Consider the following 22,294-nt stretch of genomic DNA (forward strand, 5'->3'; position numbering starts at 1 on the left):
TTACGCTATAAATTCAATGTCAATATAAGACATCCATGTCAGAATTGAAACTTAAAAAATATGTTATTTGCTATCCCCAAATCTACATCCTCTGAGCTAAAAACCGCTCTAAGACTTTTTTCCTTCTGGGGCACTTTTACTGTAAATTAATCTTTTCATTTCCTCAGTTCTTCAGATTAATTTCTGTTGTAGGGGTTTTACTAAAGTTCACTTAAAGTTTAACTCAATAAAATGAGCTTCTGAACACATTAATTTAGCCATAAGCCTAGTTTTTAGTCAACTTATGATTAAATTAAAAATCATCCAGGCAAACTATAATTACTTTCTGTCATGCATATTTCTCAAAAGCAGAAGCATATACATTTCCTGCAATCTTAATCTATTTCTTTCTAAGATGGGGTATATGTGGAGGCTTATTTTTATGGCAACATTTAAGTTCTATGTAATTCAATTCAATTAATGACTTTGATATGCTAAACTCATCGAATATAATGTCTAATGCAATACCTATTATTTCATGTCCTTAAATTCAATACAACAAAGCTGACGACATTTCTAATTGCTACTTGCTTTCACTTTATACATACACATGAGTCTACATGGCAATATAAATGGAATCGACCCATATTTCCTGATTTCATCATTCTCCATATGCATCTTCTTGGAGATGAATGTGAGCACATGTATTATACACATGCTATTTCATGACACCTCTTCATTGAGGGACCATTGCTTATGATTTGGCTTTCTTCATAGAGGGACATATTTGCTTATGATTATAAGATATCAACAATATTCTATAGTTATTCACTATAGAATAAAATGAGGGCTGCAGGCATGGCTCAAGTCACAGTGCCTACCTGAGTTTAATCCTCAGTAAATAATAATCATAATCATCACAATAATATCTACATTGAATCATACTTGGAAAAATTTAGTTATGTAAAAACTACAAAGGAATATCATGACATGATTTTTATAATTCCATGGCACAATGAAACCTTTCTCAACTAGAAATCTGAGCATATTATGATCATACACAATTACTTACTATTACCAGTAGGAAAAATATACTTTTTTCTTCCTCTAATATCTTAAAATCCTTGCAGAGAAAAAGTTGTCACTGAGTGATTCGTTTAAATAATAAATGTGCTTAATAAATATGTTTAGTGGCCTAGAAATAAATTCAAAGAATATTTTTTGGGGCTTAGGAGGATAGCTCATTGGTAAGAGAACCTGCCTAGCATGAACAAGACCCTTAGTTCTATCCCCACACTGTTTAAAAAGAAGAAAAAAGAGAATATTCTTTAATTGCTACTCAATTTTTTTAAGTTGCTATTTTTTATCAAAAGTCTTACTAGAGCAAATTATCTTCACACTACCAAAAGTTGTTATGAAACACAAAGGTAACCTGATAAATTGAAAAAGTGAACTGTGGGTTTCAATACATTATTAGTAAGTTATCATTAATGGCAGGTATCATAATGTTACATTATTAAACTAATCTTTGTGTATTGATTTTTAAAACCTGTCGCATATGCTGCCAGAATAAATCAGTAAAACAAAAGCTTTTTCTTCCCCAGGTAACATACCCAATTATTTTTTAGATAACCTCAGAGTCACTAAGATTTTCACAGTCACTATACATTTTTTGTTAAAATAGACTTGACGCAATGCTGAAGACAAATATTGGCAAACACCATGTGTCTCAAGTGGATATTTTAATAAATAGTATAACCCATGGTATTCCATGAAATTGTTTATTCTTGTTATTAAAAGTTGGACTCAAGTAATCTGGTTATTCTGGAAAAAGAGCACCGCACTGTGTGTGTAGGGATCCATTAATCATCCTTTTCTACAAACACCTCTCCGTGAAGCACCTTCCTTCTTTGGCGTAACATATGAAAATAGAGTTGTGGAAACACTGAAATGGAACAAGAAACCAAAGAAAGATAAGCCATCATGACTTATGCCTGAAATCTGTTCATTACATTGCATTATTACCACTCTGACACTGAGCTCAGTGTGTGAATACTTAGGGATATTCGCCATAATACATAGCTAATATTTTAATGGTATCAATGGTTGGAGGTTTTAATTTTGTTTTTCTTTATATTTTCTTTAAAAAGCATGCTTAAATACCTTCATAAGGACCTGGATGGCCATGTCTAAATTTAAAACTCAGTAACACTTTCCAAATACTGTACCAGAACCTGACACAGAATCAGTCTATCATGGTAGAAGATGAAGGGACAAAAACTCCCTTAAGTCCATTTGTATTGTGGAAGAGTTTCAAAGCTAGATGTCAGGAGGTCAGGTTTTCTGTACATTCTCTTTCCAATGAAATACTTTGTAGTATGTCACTGTAGCCGTTGATGTTTTATAAACTTTCCTCATCTCCTTCCGACTTCAAATGACTTCAGGGTTTCTAATCGTCTTGAAAAGGATTACTAACAATTTTGTTTTCCTCTCCCATTTCCTGACCGTGGCTATCAAAATCTGACCTAAAGCTATAGCCCTATCAGTACCTCAGTGAAGTGAGGAGAGTCTCACTGGCTCCAGCATTGCAACTACTGACAGATGATGAGAAATTAAGCAGAGAGGATACTTTACTGAAAATATTTCAAGAAGAGCTGCCTTGTTTTCAGTAAGCAACATACAGGGACATCAAAGAGACTAAAAAGTATCTCTAGGTGACTTTTCCAAATACCTGTAATCAGTAGAAAAGAACGGTCTAATATTCTCTTAGATAGACTGTTCACACTCAGATACATGATTCCAAATACAAATACAAATTCCAAATACAAGCAATTCACAAAGGCAACTTTGCAACTGTTTTCCTTTTCATTATTTTCAAACAATTGCATCACATTAAGCAAAAGGCAATCACATATATACATTAATTTTCTCACCCTTTGGCTCACAAATTGTTAAAGAAAGGTTTTATACATCCCCATTAAAGCATAAATAATATGGGATTGAATGGAGATTTTAATGTGTTTAGAAGCAAATTTTTCAAATTATCTCTCCTAGCTTGTAACACTAGATTATGATATCTTTCATAAAAGAGCCTGCCCATCATGTTAAGTCAAAGTACTAATAAATATATACTTACATGGTATATATGAGGCCATGGTTATAAGAAGGAAATAATAATAATCAAAAGAGACGTTGTATTTGTTAGGAAGTCTTATTGAAAACATTCCTGATTTTTTCACATATGGCAAGGCAGCATAGATTGTAAGAAGTTCACCAGCAACTCCGACAGGATATAAGATGATAAAAAAATTATATCTGGAAAAAAAAGAGAAAAATTCAGATTTGTTCTGAAACGTTTATTGGATTTTATTTCGATAATCATCTTTTCTACTCTTCCTGCTTTAAACCTAGAAATTCTCTTTTGTGTTTATATTTATAGTAACCTAACACAGGTAGTTTAATTTTTGTTTAAATCCTTTCCTAATCAATTATCATCCTATTTTCTAATAGCAGTTTCCATTCTAAATGGAAAAATCATAAGAAAATTAGAAGTAATATTAGTCTACTGAGACACATTTAAACACTGAAAAATGTTTATATAACTTCCTGGTTTTAGATGAAGTCTTTCTGTGTTGTTCAAGTTGGCTTGAAATTAGCTAGGATTATAGAAGTGTGCCAGCATACCTGCCTGCCACAGTTTGTTGTTGTTCTTAGGTATTATAAAGGTAGCTTTTGTTGGCACATGCATTCATAATTTCCCTCCACCTCCACCTCCCCTCCCCCCCCGCAGTCACTTACTGATCAAACATTTTCTTCAAAAAGACTACTTATGATCTAATTTTATATCAAAAACTTGAAGCCATGTACCAGTGACTCACGCCTGTAATCCCAGCTACTCAGGAGGCTGAGATCTGAGGAGCGAGTTTCAAAACCAGCCAGGGCACCAAAAAGTCCATGAGGCTCTGATCTCCAATTAACCACCAGAAAACCAGAAGTGGCTCAAGTGGTAGAGTGCTAGCCTTAAGCTGAAGGGCTCAGAGACAGCACCCAGGCCCAGGGTTCAAGCTCCATGATTGACAAAAAAAAAAAAAAGAAAAGAAAAGAAAAGAAAAACTTGAAACGATCAAAGCAGCTATTTTCCAGAAGTGTAGGGAAATTAATTATAGCAGAAAACAGATAAGGGGGCCAGGAGTTTGTTAAGAGTGCTTGTCTAGCATGCACTAAGACCCTGAATTGATTCCTCAGTACTACATAAATAGAAAAAAAAAAGCCACAAGTGCACAAGTGGTGCTGTGGCAGGTAATCCGAGTCACAGGTAATGAGTATTATTTAAACTTGCTTTCACATCAAAACAAGTGAAGGGTCTTTCAATAAGGGTTAGCTTGTTAAAAACAGAGCTGCAAAATCGCTACTCAAAATTGCAACTCATCATTTGGGATTGATTTGGATTGTGACAAGCTCTTGAAATGTACAGTATGACCGGCGGAGTCCCCAAATGGAAGAGCCTAAAGGAGCTGCGGCAATGACCTGACTCCAAAAACTAAGAGCAGTTTGTTTTTATTGAAAAATGGATCAAATGAATCCTGTTGTTGGCACAAAGAAACAACTACAAAGAAAAGTCCAATCGGTCAGCTGAAGAGAATTGGAGACAGTTTAAAAATCACATGAATCCCACGCGCCAAGGCTACCTACAGGATAGGGTGGGGAGAAGGGCAAAGTAATTTGCTAAATAGATTAATGACTAGAGAACAAAGAAAAAAATACTTTACTTTTCCTACTGATGGTCTCCCTGCTCTGGGTCTCAACAGTTCTTTGGACATTACTAGTGCCCTGGGCATTTTGTGTATCAACGTTTTAAAAATCGCATATAACTGGGCTGGGAGTTTGGCCCCGTGGCAGAGTGCTTGCCTAGCATCCACGAAGACTTGGGTTCGATTCCTCAGTACCACACACATAGAAAAAAGCTGGAAGTGGTGCTGAGGCTCAGGTGGTAGAATTCTAGCCTTGAGAAAATCCAAGGACAGGGCTGAGGCCCTGAGCTCAAGCTCAGGACTGGCAGAAAAAAAAATTGCATATAACTAAATATTTCACAGTCTCATTTGAAATAAAATACCCAAACTGATAAAAATCTGTGCTTTTTGTTCTTTTGAGGAAAGATTTTATTTTTTTTAATTCATGTGACAGTCAAATGATTTTTAATCATACTTGGGGGGGTTGTTAGTTTTTGTCATTCTTGGGGCTTGAACTCAGGGCCTAGGGGCTGTCTCTGAGCTTTTTTGCTCAGAGAAACACCTCCACTTCCAGTTTTCTAGTGGTTAATTGGAGACTTTGAACATTGATCATTAGATCTCAGCCTCCTGAATAGCTAGGACTAGGTGTGAGCCACCAGCACAGTTAATACTAAGATAAATAGGGAAAAGGACATGGCCTAGTGGTAGAGTGCCTGCCTAGCATGCACAAAATCCTGGTTTCAATTCATCCGTACCACATACACAGAAAAAGCCAGAAGTGGTGCTGTGGCTCAAGTGGTAGTGCACAAACCTTGAGAAAGCCCAAGGACAGTGCAAGAGTTCAAGCCCCAGGACTGGCAAAATAATAAGAAGAATAATAGGAGGAGGAAAAATAATACTAAGAGAATACAAAACAATAATACTAAATAATACTAAGGAAAAAAAAGTCCTAGGATAAACTATGACAACCTAACCTAGTATTACAATTGTCTTTAATGTTTCCGAAAAGTCAGGAACATTTACAACACATACATAGAATCAAAAGGAGTCAACTCACGACAGTAGGGCCAAAGCACTTAAAAATAAGAAGCCATTTCTAATTTGAAGCTTTATGTTTGAACGTAAAAAAAAATAATGTTTTAGATTATTTAATGAAGTTGACAAATATATTCTGACGGCTAGGATATTTAAAGTATTTTGTATATAAATCATCATTGCAATTATGATTAAATGACTTGTATTATGCTAACATACATTTCAATGTGAAAAGGTTTTTTGTAACACCTCATAGCACATTAAGGCAATTGAAAAACGATTTCAAAACAGTACATTTTAACAAGCAATGCAGTTTTGTACTTTCTAGACAATCGAAACATGCAAACATAGGATCAGGAGTGTGACTTAGTGGTAGAGTGCTTGTCTAGCATGCAGGAAGCCCTGGGTTCAATTCCTTGGTACCACATACACAGAAAAGCCAGAAGTGGCACTTGGGCTCAAGTGATAGAGTACTAGCCTTGAAAAAGCTCAAGGACAGTGCCCAGGGCCCCCGAATTCAAGCCCCAAAACTGAAAAATAAACATGCAAACACATCTTCAAATACAGAGAGCCAATATATTGAAGATGAATGTGCCAGATCTAAGGATAGTGCACAGTGTATATTCTGTTAGTTTCTTCAAACAAATTCTGTAAATAAACACACAAAATATGTCCTAAGTTAATATTTTCAAAGGTGCCAGACTGCCTGAAGACTAGCCTGCAAAATGTGATTGACATGCATTTAAACACAAGACCTAATTTCTTAGATTATGCTTTCAGTTTTAAAAATGAAACCTATCAGACACACATATGATAGTGTAATGCTTTTATGACCGACAATATCCCAGTTCAAGTTATAAATTCCAACTGTCTTTAGAATGTCTAGAAGAAAGCTAGAGAATATTTTGAAAGTCTGAGAAAACTATAACACAACTAAAAGTGATACTCTTGTAAAAAGATTGCAAGTAATTTTAAATTTTTTCCTTCCTTTTGATTTACTTATATATTCTAATTTATTATATTTGAGCATGTATCATGCATCAGTTGAAAAAGGACTCACTAAAGAAGAAAGTGTTAGGCTTTTAATATATGGGATCTAAAACAAGCTTCAAACTAGCTAATTAAGAATATATTAACATAGTGTCAGTGCTTTAAAAGAAACAAATATCAATGCAGCATTACTATAGTATCTCAAAGCATTATTGATCATATCAGAAAGATGGGAATGTTCTAAATCCTATCAACAGAGAAGTGATTCAATCATACTGTAAAATAGTATGCAGCTTTAGAATATTAGAGACTATACTAGATAAATATAAATAATCTCTTTCTATATATAAAGAAGATATAAGAACAAAGGTACTATTACTCTGTTTAGGTTTATATAACTCACATCTGTGTTTTTATATTTTTATTATGAAAAGGTCCAGATGAGTAAACTCTATACTGTTTTTCCCTCCAGAGATAATAGAATCTGGGATCCTCCTGTATTTATTCTACATACTGCTATCGGAGCTTTCTGAAATGCAAGTGTTTTTCTTCTGTAGTTTAACAAAAATCTAAGAATATACTTTTTAGCTACAAATATGGGACATACACTTTAAACTTGGTAGGCTGAAAAGCATTCTGTGTGTGTTTGTCTTCGAGGATATAGCTGAATTTTTGTTAGGTATACAGCTGCATCTTAGGTATGAGGCAGTCAGATGTCACAGGTCATTTTTGTTATGTTATTGCTATGCTAAATACAACAAACAAATTGCGATGAACAGATCTATGCAAGCTTGTGATTTGTTCTCCAAATAGCAGATTTTCTTTTAGAATAACTAACTATAAATATCAGTTACTGGAAGAATTCAAACTTCACACAGAATAGTACCTCTTTTACTTTAAAAGATGATTTTTATAGGATACATTTGAAACCCTTAAGACATAAAATGGTGCATGTTTGAAATAATTCAATTATTACATGTGATTTTGGAAATATCTATGCTACTTAGAGCAAAGTTATTAAAATTAAGATTCAAAATGGCATTGTTTCTGTAAGAAACTAAAAATTGTAGGTGCTAGATTGAATATTAATGTCAATCAATAATACAAAAGGACATATTTTACTACTGTTCAGCTAATATAGTGCTTTCAAAGAAAAACGACCATTTCTGAGGCTACTTAGGGATGTCATTAGTTTTGCATCCCTTTCACACTAAACATTTTAATATGATTCATCTCCGAGCATCAATAAAATTAAGCTTTTAGAATACATGTTATAATGTTACTAGAATAACTGAAAATAGCCATATCTTGCATCATGGAGTTACAGCCCTGTTTTAATGGTCTGGTGTTAGCTGAGCACACGAAATCCACAGGCAGAGGACAGAGAGAAACCAAAGGACAAGACATCACGACCTGGCCCATTTAATGAAGTATGGCAAGTGGTCGAGGAGACTGAACGTGTAGAAGGAATAGCGGGTTATCTCAGTCACCGTCCAGGAGACCAGGAAAAGCACCACGCTCTCCTCATTCTGGATCTGCAGAAATCACAGAGAAATCCACAGTTGCTGTACAGACCTCAACTTGTGGGTTTTGGTGAGGTAGTGTGTTTTTTAACTATCTCTTGTCATTTATCATGATGGAATACCCAGATTATAGACAAATTTTTCCATATGGGAAACTTAATAAGGTAGTCACCATTTTGGAATTTCTTCTAACAGGACAGTTCAATATGCCTTAGGCACAAGAATGTTCAACTAGTGACTGGTTTTGCTTCAGTCCAGCCAGTAATTCCACTATTTCAGGACACTATCACTCCTTGAGAAGCAGGATAGGAACAATAAGAACCCTTCAAGTTTTTACTTTTTTGTGGGACTGGGGCTCAAACCCAGGGTCTTTCTAATACTAGGCAAGTATTCTGCCACTGAGCTACATCCCAGCTCCAATTTAGTAGTCTTTTAATCAAACTGATTCTATCTACTGTGAAACAAACTCTAATCTTGCCAGGCATCTTTGTCCCTATTACTGATGTTTTCATCCAGGGCCTAATTATTTCTTAAGTTTCTTCTCAAGGATGAAGGTTTTTCCTCTTAAAAACAAAGCAGACAGGATCAGCTAAATCTTAAGACTTAAAAGTTTGCTGGTTCCCCCATTGCTTAACAGGATAAAAGGATAATCCTAACATCTGAGCTCGCTATTCAAAGTCCCTTATAACCTGAGCTCAGAAATCTCCCCAGCTTCATCTCTAATCCCCGAACCCTCCTACCTACTTCTCACCACACTTGCTGTTATTTCCCCAAAATATACTCAGAATCTTTGTCTTTATGTATACACATATTTCGAATTAGAACATCATTCCCGTATTGTCTCCCACAGGGAATTTTTCCCCTCATCTTTAAACATCCACCTGAAAGATCACACATGCTAGAAAATGCTCCTAAACTAAACCCTAAGAATACACTGCAAAGCGTGCAGAGCTCTTGTTTCAAAGCATTGAACAGGAATATTATTAAACCAGTCTTTGTGTAGCTATCTATTTAATTTCTCTCTCAGTTACTAGAGCAGGAATCATGTGATTTAACAGTACTGTATCAGGCACACAGTAGCTGTGCAATTAGTACCTGAAGCATAATCAATAATTGGATAACTGCTCCAACATCTAATTTGGTAACAACTGGGATTGTCTTATTCACTGTTGTAAACTCAGAAATTAGCACAAGGCCAGATATGGAGAATGTATTCAATAACTATGGCTGCATTAATTAAGGCATGGTTGATAGATGCTAGTGGAATACAGTTCTCTGATAAAAGGGAATCATAATCCTAAGAGGCTGATCCTGTAAAAGGTAAAAGGAACAGAAGGTTCACTTCTTTCTGGACTGAAGGATTTTTTTACTATGCATATATAGTTGTACATAAGAATTTCAATTCAACATGTCAGTTGGTGAGGCATCCTTTCATAGATCTCCACTATCTCTCCCAAACCCACCTTTCTCCTCCTTCTAAAAGGCTTTTTGTTTTATTTTTTGTTTCTGTTGTCTTTTGGGGACTCATTGTTTCTCCTTGTGTCTTTCTAGTTAAATGGGGCTCTTCTGTCTTTGTCTTTCTTTTCCTTCATTCTTCAGATTCCTGTGGTGCTGTCTGGACTGGTGCATTCCTCCACTACCTAGAACAGTCCCTCAACTACGCTGTTAATATTGCGCTACTGCTTTTAAGCAATCTTAATGCAGTCTGGTTCCCTGCATGCCAAGTGCTTATTACTATCTGGTGAGGGACCAGGTGGGTCAAGGAAGTTGGGTGAAAGATCCTAGTCAAGAGGGCTAAAGTGCAGACTAGTCAAAGGGCAGAAGGTCAGCAGTCTGTTCCCCCCGCAGACAGGAGGCCAGTGAGGCTCTGGGGAAGCAGAGAGCAGGTTGGGTGTCAGCCTCAAAGCACAGAGGAGACAAGAAAGGCGTCTGAGGAATGGAAAAGAGGCCAGATATCTGTCCTCAAGTGGACAGGAGAATATGAAGCAGTCAAGAAGGTCAGAAGGGTTGAGCTGGGAAATATTTATGACATGGCTTTAAAAGGTCCAGTATCTTCACAGAGTCTGTGTGGTGCTTGTTTTGTCTACTGAGTTTAAGCCATTAATTAGATTCTGTAATTAGTTCTGTCTCCCATCATACCTGTATACCTGTATAAATAGTAGGTTTATTTGTCTTGAAGCTTCTCAATTCTAACTTTTTAAAATGATTTTTAACTAAAAAAACTATCTATATTTATGTTATACATCCTGATGTATTATCTGAATGGCCAAATGAAGCTAATTTGCATATGCATTGTCTTCTCATTTATTTGTGCTGAAGACACTTCAAAACTACTCGTTATCAATTTTCAACTGTATGTTATATTGCTATTAATTACAGTCACCATCCTGTACTTATTCCTTCCATCTGTGATTTTGTGGGGAGTTTTTTTTTGTTCTTTTCTAAATAAAGACAAGTTTACTAGAAAAGAAATATGGCAGTGAGAGAGAGACAAATCGTACATCCACCACGGAGAAAACAGCAATTCAGCCCATCTCTGCTATCGTAGCCATCTTCTGATTTTATACTCATTCATTGAAAGTGTAACTTTTAGGGCTAGGAGCATGGCCTAGTGGGAGAGTGCTTGCCTAGCATGCACGAAGCACTGGGTTCAATTCCTTGGTACCACATACACAGAAAAAGCAGGAAGTGGTGCTGTGGCTCAAGGGGCTAGCCTTGAGAAAGCCCAAGGACAGTGCCCATGCCCTGAATACAAGCTCCACGTCTGAGATATATATATATATATACATATATATACACATACATATACATATATATGTATATATACTGAATTACATAATCAAGGAGAATAACTTCGATAAGAAAGAAACTTCAATAGGAAAGTTTCAGTTTTCAGGCAGAAGATAAATGTTAATTTCCAAAGTCAGAAAACATAGGAAAAGAGTACAATGAGAATGTAAGATGACAATATTTATTTTTAATTCAAAGTCAGTCTATTGTAGTAATACGTTAATGTACAGTGATAATTGAATTCCAACATACATCTTTTTTTGCCAAACTGTTCTGCTTCCTTACATATATTAATAGCTTAGATCCTTATTAAGGAAAACTTACCCTGCAGATTCAAGAAGACAGTGCGTGCATCACTTACCGGTTTTATACTGTGAGTGATGAGCCATACCATGAAGAGTCTTGAACTTACTTGGACCCCAGTCACAAGCACAGAAGTAGGAACAATACCTTGGAGAGGAAAAACTAGTCAACTACTGCCTTAAAGGCTACTTGTGATAACAATATAAAATAAAAGCAAATACTCACCAATTAAACAGTGGGCTATCTGAAAGCCAAAAAAATCACAAGTTAATGATATATCACAGGTGGTATGTAACCAGGATAAAAAAATATTTTCAATACATCATATAACACGAAAACAACATGTTGAGAAACTTACCTCAAGCAAGGCAAAAGTCTGGAAAAACTTAAGTGTCTTCTGAATACTTTTATATAAACCTCTGTGTGTTCCTTTTTCCATATAAAAGCGAACCATGGCAATAGCAAGAACCAACCACCTAGAGAAAATAGAAATATTTTGAAGTTCTAGCAAAATGAATCTGTACAGATGTGGATGGAAGCATTCTTTACAATAGCTACGAGATGGAATCCACCCAGGTGTCTGAATGATAAGAATAGATGCATGTGAATGGGATGTCAGTCAGCTTGAGAACACAGGGCTGTAGGTTTTGCTTCTGTGAGGTACTCAGAGCACTCAAATGCAGGGTCTGCCAGTACAACAGTGGTTTCCAGAGGCTGGGGGTGAGAGGGAGGAACACAGACAACAACAGGGAATTAGTGTTTAATTGTGCAGAGTTTCAGCTTTGGAAGAGGAACTTCAGCAGAGGGACAGTGACATGGCTGCATAAAAATATAAATGTCCTTCTTGCTACTGACTTGTATCTTAGCAAAGGTTGAGATGGTAAAAGTTATGTGTATTTTTTTATTGTCGTAGGGCTTGAACTCTAGGCCTGGATGTTGTCCCTGAGCTCTTCAGCTTAAGGCTACCGCTCTACCACTTGAGCCACAGTGCCACTTCCAGTTTTCTGGTGATTGATTGGATATAAGAGCTTCGGAGTTTTAAAAGAAAATTGATGGCATATGGTAAAATACTGAATACAAGAAGCTGTTTGGAACACTAAAAAAATAGGATAAGGACCAAAGCTTTTTACTCCAAGAACTTGAACCACTCAGTGAGGTAAAAGCAATGGTCTGGTTATGAAACCTGACAAGAAGTCAGGTACTGTCAGAAACTAAGACTTGTGAAACACAGAAGTATGGATGAAAGCAAACAAGGATAAATGTATTTCCTGACTGCTTTCTACATTGCAGACGTATGTGTATTAACATTTAATCCTCAGGGTAACCCTGTGATGAATTATCCAATTCTATGGCTCAGGAAACAGAATCACAGGGACATACAGCCAAAATCAGCCAGGACTGAGAGCCAACACTGCCTGCTCCAAGGCCATCCATGATGATCGTCACCTTCTGGTTCCAATAGTAATGCTTACTTAAATGACAAAGACAATCTAAAGGTTGTAGACCCAGTCTATACTCAACTATTTTAACTGATAGTGGTGTGCAAAAATCAAGTTGAAGGCCACTTTTTCAGGTGAAACAGACATCAAGTCTCAGAGAAAGCTAACAATGGAGCAATGAAACAAAAGCTGTGTTCTCCACACCTCAGTCTTGTTCTCTATCCTCTATGGCACAGCTCTCCACTCAGCCACATGTGAGAACCAACACTGAATTCAGAGCCAGGCCAATCCTTGAGTGTTAATGTGGATAGGTTTCTGTTGTTGTAACTTCCCAATCTTCAACTCCTAGGCCTCAGGCTTTTAATAAGAAAACAAAAAGTGGGATGGGGATGTGGCTCAGTGGTGAAGTGCTAGCTTAGCATGCTTGAAGGCCTAGGTTCAATTCCTCTGTACCATATAAACAGAAAAAGCCAGAAGTGGTGCTGTGGCTAAGGTGGTAGAATGCTGGCCTTGAACACATAAGGAGCTCAGGGACAGTGCCCAGACCCTGAGTTCAAACCCCATGACTTGCAAAAAACAAGAAAACAAAGCAAAACCAACAACAGCAAAACACAAAAAGCTTAAAACAAAAAGATGAGATGTCTTCTTTCACTTTTCCATAGACTTGTCTTTTTTAGGCATAGTCAAATGAAAGGAAATAGGTTAATTTGAGAGATAACTATTATCCTAAGAGATATTTCGTTTCAATGTCATTTTTAAATATAAAATTTAAGGTGCACTTCACAAAAAGCCCTGGGTTATAATAGTTCAAGTCTTCCTGTTGTCCATAGGTGGCAGTATTGGATCAAGGACTGAAGCTTGTTCACACCCCAATCAGCACAGTTCAAAATAACTTCACATTCGGGGGCTCAAAGGAGTGAGGGAAATACTTATTTTTACCTTACCTGTTCTTCAGTAAGTAACTTATCTAACTGATTCTACAGGTCTTTACTTCCTAAAGCCAGCATTACAAAGTGCCAACTGAGGAGGAATCTATGAAGGCTGCACATTTATCCAGTGTTGGACTTCATCCACCAGTTCACTGATTCTGATGAAACACACAAGCAAAACTCCAGAAGAAATGAGAATTTCTCCTACTAAGAATTATCTGTGACATTCTGTTCTGTTTTTTAAATATGCCAGGGCTACAGATAACATGAAAACAGTCAGTCCTTGATCAATAGGTTGTCTATGGGAAATAAGAAATAACACATGAAGATGTGTTCTCTGTGTAGATGATTTCTTGATTACTTGCTTCATTCGTACACTTATTCATTCATTCATTCTGCCATTCATCTTTCAGGTTCAACATATATTAAGACAAATTCCAACCTAGTTACTTTGAAAGGAATTAGAGATAAATAGGTCATAGCATTTGCTACGAGGAAGTCTTAAATTAGTAAATGAAGATAAAAGAACAGTGCTCTAACAAGAAACCATGCCATAATTTACAAAACGCAGGCCTTCTTCTCTCATTACAGTTACAATAACCCTGAAAAGCCTCAACTTTTCCTGCTAGCTGTCTTCTGGTGTTTCTTTTTCTTCTGAGAATTCCTGAAGGCTGAAACAATTTCTTAGCTATCTCTATCTCACTAAAATCTCAACTCTACCTTTTAATTTTTAAGTGTAAGCAATTTCAAATGGACATAAAGCTACACAGAACAGTATAATAATCCCCCTCCATGGGTTTGGCACACACACACAACAATTATCATCTAATTGTTCATCTTGTTTCTTCCAAACTGCCATAGCTCCCCTCCCCTGATCCCTTTCAATCAAACCCCCAAAATCCTATGATTCACAAATGTTTCATTATAAATACTATGATGATATTTGTTAGGTAGTGTAAGTGGAAGCACAGAAACGGCCAGTGGGAAAACAAATGCAGCAGTGGTAGTACTCATAGACACTGTGTTGAAAATAATCTATACAACTTAAGGGTGGGGATGTACAGGGAAAACTGGGAAAGAGTGAGGGAAAAGGTGACATTGTCCAAAAAGAAATCTACTCTTTACCTGACTTACGTAACTGTCACTTCCCTGTACATTACCTTTACAATAATAAAAAATTAAAACATTCCCCCCCTAGTATTTATTGAAACGAACATGAGGAAATGGGGAAAAACCCTATAATACCACTAAAACAAGAAACCAAAGTACAAATTTCCAGAATCATTGCATAATTTTTATATGATTGAAATGAGATCCATAGGCTGTACTTACATGGCACGGCTAATTACATGACTTTACATATAAGTTTTTTCCCCTCAAACCTCTTTTCCTCCCTCCATCTCATCTTTCTTGGCTTTCTTTTGCAAGTTTTCCATTCAATACTTCCTGGAGACACCCTGGATTTTGCTACTTGGATACTCACATGCCAATGGCCATGTTCTGTTTCCTGTATTTCAGTAAGTTGATTCATTGCTCAAACTCCTGGCAAAAGGATTGTGTAAATCCGTGCTCACTATCTATCCTCAGCAGGAAAACGTACACCAAAGATAGATGAGAAACAAATGTTAGATTCCTTGCTCTAGTAAGTCATACTACCTATACTGTGAAAACATCTTAAGCCATCTTCCTTTTTGCAAGAAGTGCAAGTTTAAAATCAGGTGGTGAGAAGTGGCATTTTTAAGCATTGTGCATCACAGAATTCTTGGTGAGGATCTCTCACCTATGAATGATCTCTCTGTTCTGTGCAATAATCTAGCAGAGTGACCATGTTATTCCAGTGTTAAGGCAGAGAGAAACTATAGGCCAGAGAGGTTTAAGACTAATCAGCTTGAAAGAATGAAATAAGCCTAGGTATGGTGGCGCCAGCAGAAAAATTAAGCAGAAGAAATAAAGATAGAGTCCTTATTTCAATGAAGATGCCCAGGTAGAGCCTTCCTGAGTAAGTAGATTGGGGTCAAAACTTGCAGGTCCTAAACTCACATGAAAAATATTGAGGGAAAAGGAAAGGTTACGCTAGGCATACAGAATGCTTACACACACATGCATTATACTTATCATTTTTGTATCTCTACAAAAAAATAATAAACACTCCTAAATCCTGTTTTGCACAACAATTTACAAGAAGGCAATGTTGATGCCTGCTACACCATTAAAGCCATGCTTTCTTCCCAACTGTATCGCCACAACTTCTTCAATCCAATGCTCTTAATACATTCCCCAATGAATAAAGAGAACTGCAGCCCGTAGCTATTTCTAGCACCTGTCTCACTTGAAATGTTTACTCTCTGCATAGGCAAATTCTATTTCTTCTTCAACAGTGACCCCTGACTTAGAAAAGCATATGAGTCTTCTCAATAGAAGCAGAGACAGGTAAATTTAGGATATACATGGTTTGCTAGAGAAGAATAGAAAGAACAGGAATGAAGTGGAAGGTGGGGATGGCAAAGGAGAAAGCATTTAAGTCTCTACCAGATGAGGCAGGCGACCTCACAAACCTCAGTTACTGTCTTGAATAGAAGTCAAGGGAAGGAGGACATTATAGAAAAAGTGAACAGTCTGAGCAAAAATAGAGAGTACTGAGCACACAAGAGTGAGAATAAGATTTCAAGTGCAAGAAAACTGAGATGAAAATCCAGGGGCCTTGTATTCCTAGCTATTCAAAAAGCTCAGATCTGAGAATCGTGGTCCAAAGCCAACCTAGGCAGGGAAGTCCATATACCTTTTATCCCCAAATAACTGCCCCAAAGTTAAGAAGTGGAGTTATGGTTCAAGTGGCAGAGTGCTAGCCTTGAGTGAAAAAGTTAAGGGACAATGCCCAAGTCCCAGTACTGTCACACACACACACACACACACACACACACACACACACACAGCGGAGGGGGGGAGAAAAGAAGAAAAAAAGAAAACTTGGAAGGGGGATTAGAATCAATGGTTTTGAGTGAAAGATGGCCTAAAACCCTTAGATTGCAGTGAAGGCAATCCCTAAAGGTTTTTTCTTCTTGGTTTTTTTTTTTTTCTTTTCTCTAAAGGGTTTGTGATTGCAATTGTGTGATTTTCACCTCTGAAATGGCAACTTGTCTCTTCAGAATGGAGAACAGACTAGAAAGAGAAGTAATAACCGCCAATTAACACATTTCTGTTCAGAAAGTGTGTATTAATTGGGTAAGACTCCCCCAGTGGAGAAATACGTCTTCCCACCTCTCCTGTGTCTCAGGGCAGCAGTGCACGGTGGGAGTGGAATTATTTTCTAGTTGCTCTTAAAGATTTTTTTTTTCTCCAAGATTTTAAAATTTAGGAACAGAGAAAGGTGAAGTTGTAAAGCTCTGGAGTCTTGACAGTTGGAGTGGAAATCCATTTTCTTGTTGATTTCCGCCAGATGACTCAACCTCTTGGTGGTGCCTTGTTACTGTACTCTACAAAATCTAATCATGAATTGGGACTACAGAATGCTAAAACTAAGATATATAGGAAGGAAGGAAGGAAGGAAGGAAGGAAGGAAGGAAGGAAGGAAGGAAGGAAGGAAGGAAGAGAGGAACAGGAGGAGGAAAGAAATGAGACAATCTCTGACACACAGTAAATACTCAAGAAAAAAAAAAGTCCCTATATTTCTCATTATCCTAAGTCATGTAACACGTGCTCAGTACCACACTCAAAGATCTCAGTCCCTGTCAAACCAGAAATGAAAGCACCCAGGGGGGCCGGGGGGGGATCAGGAAGGGGCCCGAAGCCCTGAAGAGGCCACTTCACAGCAAGAACTTCTAAGTGACCTCGTGGGTTTTTATTTATTTTACTTTTCCATCCCCGAGTTAGGAAAAGCTTGCCCGGCGATCTCCGCCAGGCCGGGCGCGCGCCCCGGGGGTGGATCGAGTCCCGGATCCGCTCCCCGGTGGCCGGGACCCGGGCTTTTCTCCCGTCCTCTCCCCCGGCGGACGGCCCCGCATTCCTGCCCGGGTCTATACTTAACCTCCGGCCCGGGCCTCCGCCGCACGCCGGGCACCGTATTAGGCAATGCCCGGCGCGCCGCGGCCCCCCCGCCCCTCCCCCGCGCCCCGCGCGCCCCCAGCGCGCCCCGTCCGGGGAGCCCCCTGCCTCCTCCCCGGACCCCGGCTCCCGGAGACGCCGGCGGCGGGACGGGGCCGCCCGGGGCGCGGCGTACCCGGCGGTCATGGCGATGTTGTAGAAGGTGAGCCAGGCGGTGGCCAGGAACCCCAGGCGCCTCCTCTGACCCGCGGCCTCCTTCTCCTCGCCGGCCTCCGAGGCGCCACCGTTGCTGCCGTCCTCCTCGCTGGACGCCATGGTGGCCTCGTAGCCGGGGGTCGACGGGGGCAGGGGAGTGGGAGGGGATCCGGCCGAGCGCAAGGCTGAAGCGCCTCCGCCCGCTGGCGCCGCCGCCTCCGTCCAGCGCCCCATGTGCCGCGCGCGCAGGGGGCTCGGCGCCGCCCGGCCCCGCAGCCCGGCCCCGCGGGACGCCCCGCCCCGGGTCCCGCCGGGGCGGAGGCGGAGGGGGGCGCGGGCCGGCCCGGCTCCGGTGGAGGGGGGCGCGGGCCGGTCCGGCTCCCGTGGAGAGCGCTTCCCAGCCCAGGGCCCCCCTCCCCCGATCCGCCGCGGGGACCCCCGCCCGCCGCGCGCTCCGTCGGGACGCGAACGCCGTCTCGCTGTCCCTCGGCACCCCGGCCAGCTGCAAAGTGAGGGACCAGGAGTTGGCGATTCTAAGGGAACCCCGGGATTCCGAGCTTAGGGACGCCGGGCGGGTCTGGAGGAAAGCGGGGGGCGCAGAGGACTGGGGAAGACGCTGAAGTGGGAATGGGTGGAGGTGCCCGCCAGGAAGGGAGAGTCGGCTCGCTAGCCTGCCTGCCTGCCTGCCTGCCCTCCCTCCCTCCCTCCCTCCCTCCCTCCCTCCCTCCTTCCTTCCTTCCTTCCTTCCTTCCTTCCTTCCTTCCTTCCTTCCTTCCTTCCTTCCTTCTTTCCCTCTCTCCCTCCTGTCCCTCTTTCCCCGTTTCCCAGTCACCATCTCCCTCCTTCTTCTCTTTCCTTCCTTCCTTTCTTCCTTCCTTCCTCCCTTTCTCCCTTCCTTCCATCCTTCCCTCCCTCCCTCCTTCTTTCCCTTCTTCCTTCCTCCCCTCCCTCCTGTCCCTCTTTTTCCCCGTTTCCCAGTCACCATCTCCCTCCTTTCCTTTCCTTCTTCTTTCCCTCCCTCCTTCCTTCCCTTTCAGGAGCCATACTTTCAGGCATATTCTTTAACTTCATAGAGAACCTCAAGGAAAGCTGCTGATCCTTAGCTTGTGGGGTGTGGTAGGTCCCTGGGGTGAGTACTAGCGGGCGCCCTTAGGCTGGTAAGAACAAAACAGCCTATATTGCTTGTTTGCAAATATGAAAATACTACAAGGAGGCAGGGCCCCGGTGGCTCACACCCCTAATCCTAACTACTCAGGAGGCTGGGATCTGAGGACCGCGGTTTGAAGCCAGCCCGGGCAGAAAAAGTCTTGAAGAGGCTCTTACGTCCAATTAACCACTCAAAACCCAAAAGTGGATCTGAGGCTTATTGTGATAGAGAGCTAGCCTTGAGCAAAAAAGAGCTCAGGGACAGCGCCCAGGTCCTAAGCTCATGCTCCACGGAAGGCAAAAAGAAAAGAAATAAGAAAAAAAAAATACAAGGAAACTTGAAGTTGAGTAAGGGAGCAAGGGAGAATGATAAAGATGGTGGAAATATATTGCAAATGTGTGGAAATGTATCAGTGAACCCTCCCCATAACTAATGTGAGCAGATGTTTTTAAATGCATATGCACTTTGTCCAGATAGCTCTTTCCTCCTTCCCTTTACGCATGCATTTAACAAGCCAGGCTAGGGAGTCAGATTTCTGAAACTCAAACCCCAAATCCTTAACTCGACCTGTTTTATTAGCAGGATGAACTTGGGCAATTTAATCTCTCTATACCACATTTTATTCTGTTGACATTAAAATAATAACCTATCATACAATTGTGAGCACATTTAGGTGTGCAAATCTCCCCAAATCAGCATGCTACCTCTATTCTAGTGACTAGTTTTAATTCAGACTTTCTGCATCAAGTAACTGAGGAGGTCTTTGTGTTTAGACATTTCTCTTGGAACCAGAGCCTAACCAGGGGCAGGACAGGACCTCTCCTTGCAGGTCAAACTCTGCTTGCAGGACAAACCCTGGACACCCTTCTGCAGGGTAGATATTAAGTCCTCCCTGTGCTTGGCATTCACAGCCCCACCCAGCAAATTTGGAAAGAACCTGGTCCACTGATCAGAATTCCTCACCACGTAGTGCTCCTAGCCTCTAAATCCTCAGAGGAAGGCATTCCAACTGGGAGAGAAGGAAGGCTGGGAAGAGAAAATCTGAGGCATACCTTGAGAAGAAATAAGAGGCCCAAAGTTGCTCTGATCTGTTGGAAAAACACGCACGTTAGAAAGGAAGACCTATTTTTATTTGCAAATAACAACACTGAATACATAGGAAAACCTAAGAATCCTAAGGAAAAAAAAATCCTATTGGACAAATCGTGGGATACAAGATCAATCTATAGCAAAATCCAAGTCATTTGGTACCCACTAATAATTTTTAAATCCTCCCCAGAATCAATTTAAAAGAAAACCAAATGTGTATTCATATCCCAAGTGTTAACAATAAGTGGGTAAGTTTAATGAAACATGTACTCAGACTTGTACTTTGAAACTGAATCACTGCTGAAAACTAAACAGTGCTGAGAAAAATGAAACCCCTAGATGGACATTCCACGTTCATGTCAGTCTTTTCCTATATCCTGCTGCTGTTTTTGTTTTAAATTTAGCAAGGTAACTCTAAAATGTATATGGAGATATAGAAAATAAAAAAGAGGAATACATACCTAACTGATTTAAGATGAACTATGATATAGTAGGATGGGAGAGACAAGTTAATGAGATCCTAGCATTCAGATACAGACTCGTTTGTACACAATTTTCAACAAACAAGTTAGAGTTATTCCATGTTAGGTTATTTTTCAATAAATAAAACAAATAAGCTCTCCATGTTAAAAAAATTTCAGCTGGGCACCAGTAGTTCACACCTGTGATCTGAGGCTGGTGGTTCAAAGCTAGCCTCCACCAAGGCTGTAAAGTCCCTAAGACTCTTATTGCCACTTAATTACAAAAATATAAATAAAACATCAACAAAAAAAACAAGAAACACACAGAAACAAAAAAAAGATGCCCCGAGACTATCACAATGAATGAATGAATGAACTTCCATTCTGACCTCACACCACAGCCAAATGTGAATTTGAAATGGATCATCAAGCTATAGTATAAAACGGAAGTTGTAGAAGAAAACATAGCAGGATCCTTGTGACTTTCAAGGAAGACAATGATTTCCTTGGAACAAACAAACAAAATAACACTAATCTTACAAAGGTTAAAAAAAAGAGTGAACGTTATACAAACATGAAAGTCGACTTTTCTGAAAACAACCTTTCAAAGACAAAAAATATTCATAATACATTTATCTGAGTAGGAGCTGGTATATTTACAATGGCCCCTTAATAATGCAAAAAAAAATCTGGTTTCTTAAAACAAGCAAAAAAATCAAATAAGCACTTTACAAACAATAAAACCAAAAACAGCACATGCAAAATGCTTGATCTTGTTAGTCATTTGGGAAATGAAAATTAAATCCACAGGGTGATATCACTATACCACTACGGAGGTGTCTAGTATTTCAAAATGTTGGCAGGGATGGGAAGCTATTGGTGTTTTCATACAAGCCTGAGAAGAATACTGCTTCAAAAAGCTACTTGGTCATTTCTTCAGATCAAGTTACATTCCCCAAAATGACCTAACAATTTCATTCTTGATATTTAACTCAGAAAATAAGAATACATGTCCAAGCAAAGACTTGGATACAAATGTTTGTAACTGCTTGAGTCACAGTAGCCCCAAACTAAAAATAACCCATGCATCTAGTAACACGTGTATTCATACAATGGGATACTCCTGAGCATTAACAGTCAAAAAGGACTATACATACAACAAAAAATATTAAAACATTTGTGCTGAGCAATAGAAGGCAGACAAAATTTTATATATCTTGTTTTTAGAGCAAGTAAAACTAATCAATAGTGACAGGGTAGTCTGGGTCTGGAGGTGTCTGTAAGGAAAACAGACTAAGAATAAATACAGAGACAGGTGCCTGTGGTTCACACCTATAATCCTGGCTACTCTGGAGGCTGAGGTCTGAGGAGTTTTTTAAAAATTTTTATTATCAGAGTGATGTACAGAGGGGTTAATTACATTTGTAAGGTAGTGGGTACATTACTTCTTGCACATTTTTATCCCTTTCCATGTTTGCCTCCCACTTTCCCTCCCCTGAGAATCAAGGTTTGAAGGTAGCCTGGGCAAAAAAGTCCATGAGACTCTTATCTCCAAATAACCAGCAAAAGCTGGAAGTGGATCTGTGGCTCAAGTGAGTTGTATGCTAGCCTTGAGCAAAAAAGTTCAAGGACAGCAACCTGGC

General features: G+C 39.4%; 1 protein-coding gene across 1 annotated transcript; it reads right to left on the reverse strand.

Annotated features, from left to right (window-relative positions):
• Positions 1-1,706: 1,706 nt before the first annotated feature.
• On the reverse strand, positions 1,707-18,188 carry Hacd1 (3-hydroxyacyl-CoA dehydratase 1). The gene is made up of 7 exons (XM_090319179.1): positions 17,935-18,188; positions 11,709-11,826; positions 11,576-11,594; positions 11,409-11,497; positions 8,148-8,269; positions 3,116-3,294; positions 1,707-1,924 (listed from the first exon to the last, which is right to left on the reverse strand). The coding sequence occupies exons 1-7, from the start codon at positions 18,186-18,188 to the stop codon at positions 1,842-1,844; spliced, it is 864 nt and encodes a 287-aa protein (XP_090175305.1). The 3' UTR covers positions 1,707-1,841.
• Positions 18,189-22,294: the final 4,106 nt, after the last annotated feature.

The sequence above is a fragment of the Megascapheus bottae genome, chromosome 26, assembly GCF_031878675.1.
Source record: "Megascapheus bottae isolate mThoBot1 chromosome 26, mThoBot2.hap1, whole genome shotgun sequence".
Taxonomy (NCBI): Eukaryota; Metazoa; Chordata; class Mammalia; order Rodentia; family Geomyidae; genus Megascapheus; species Megascapheus bottae.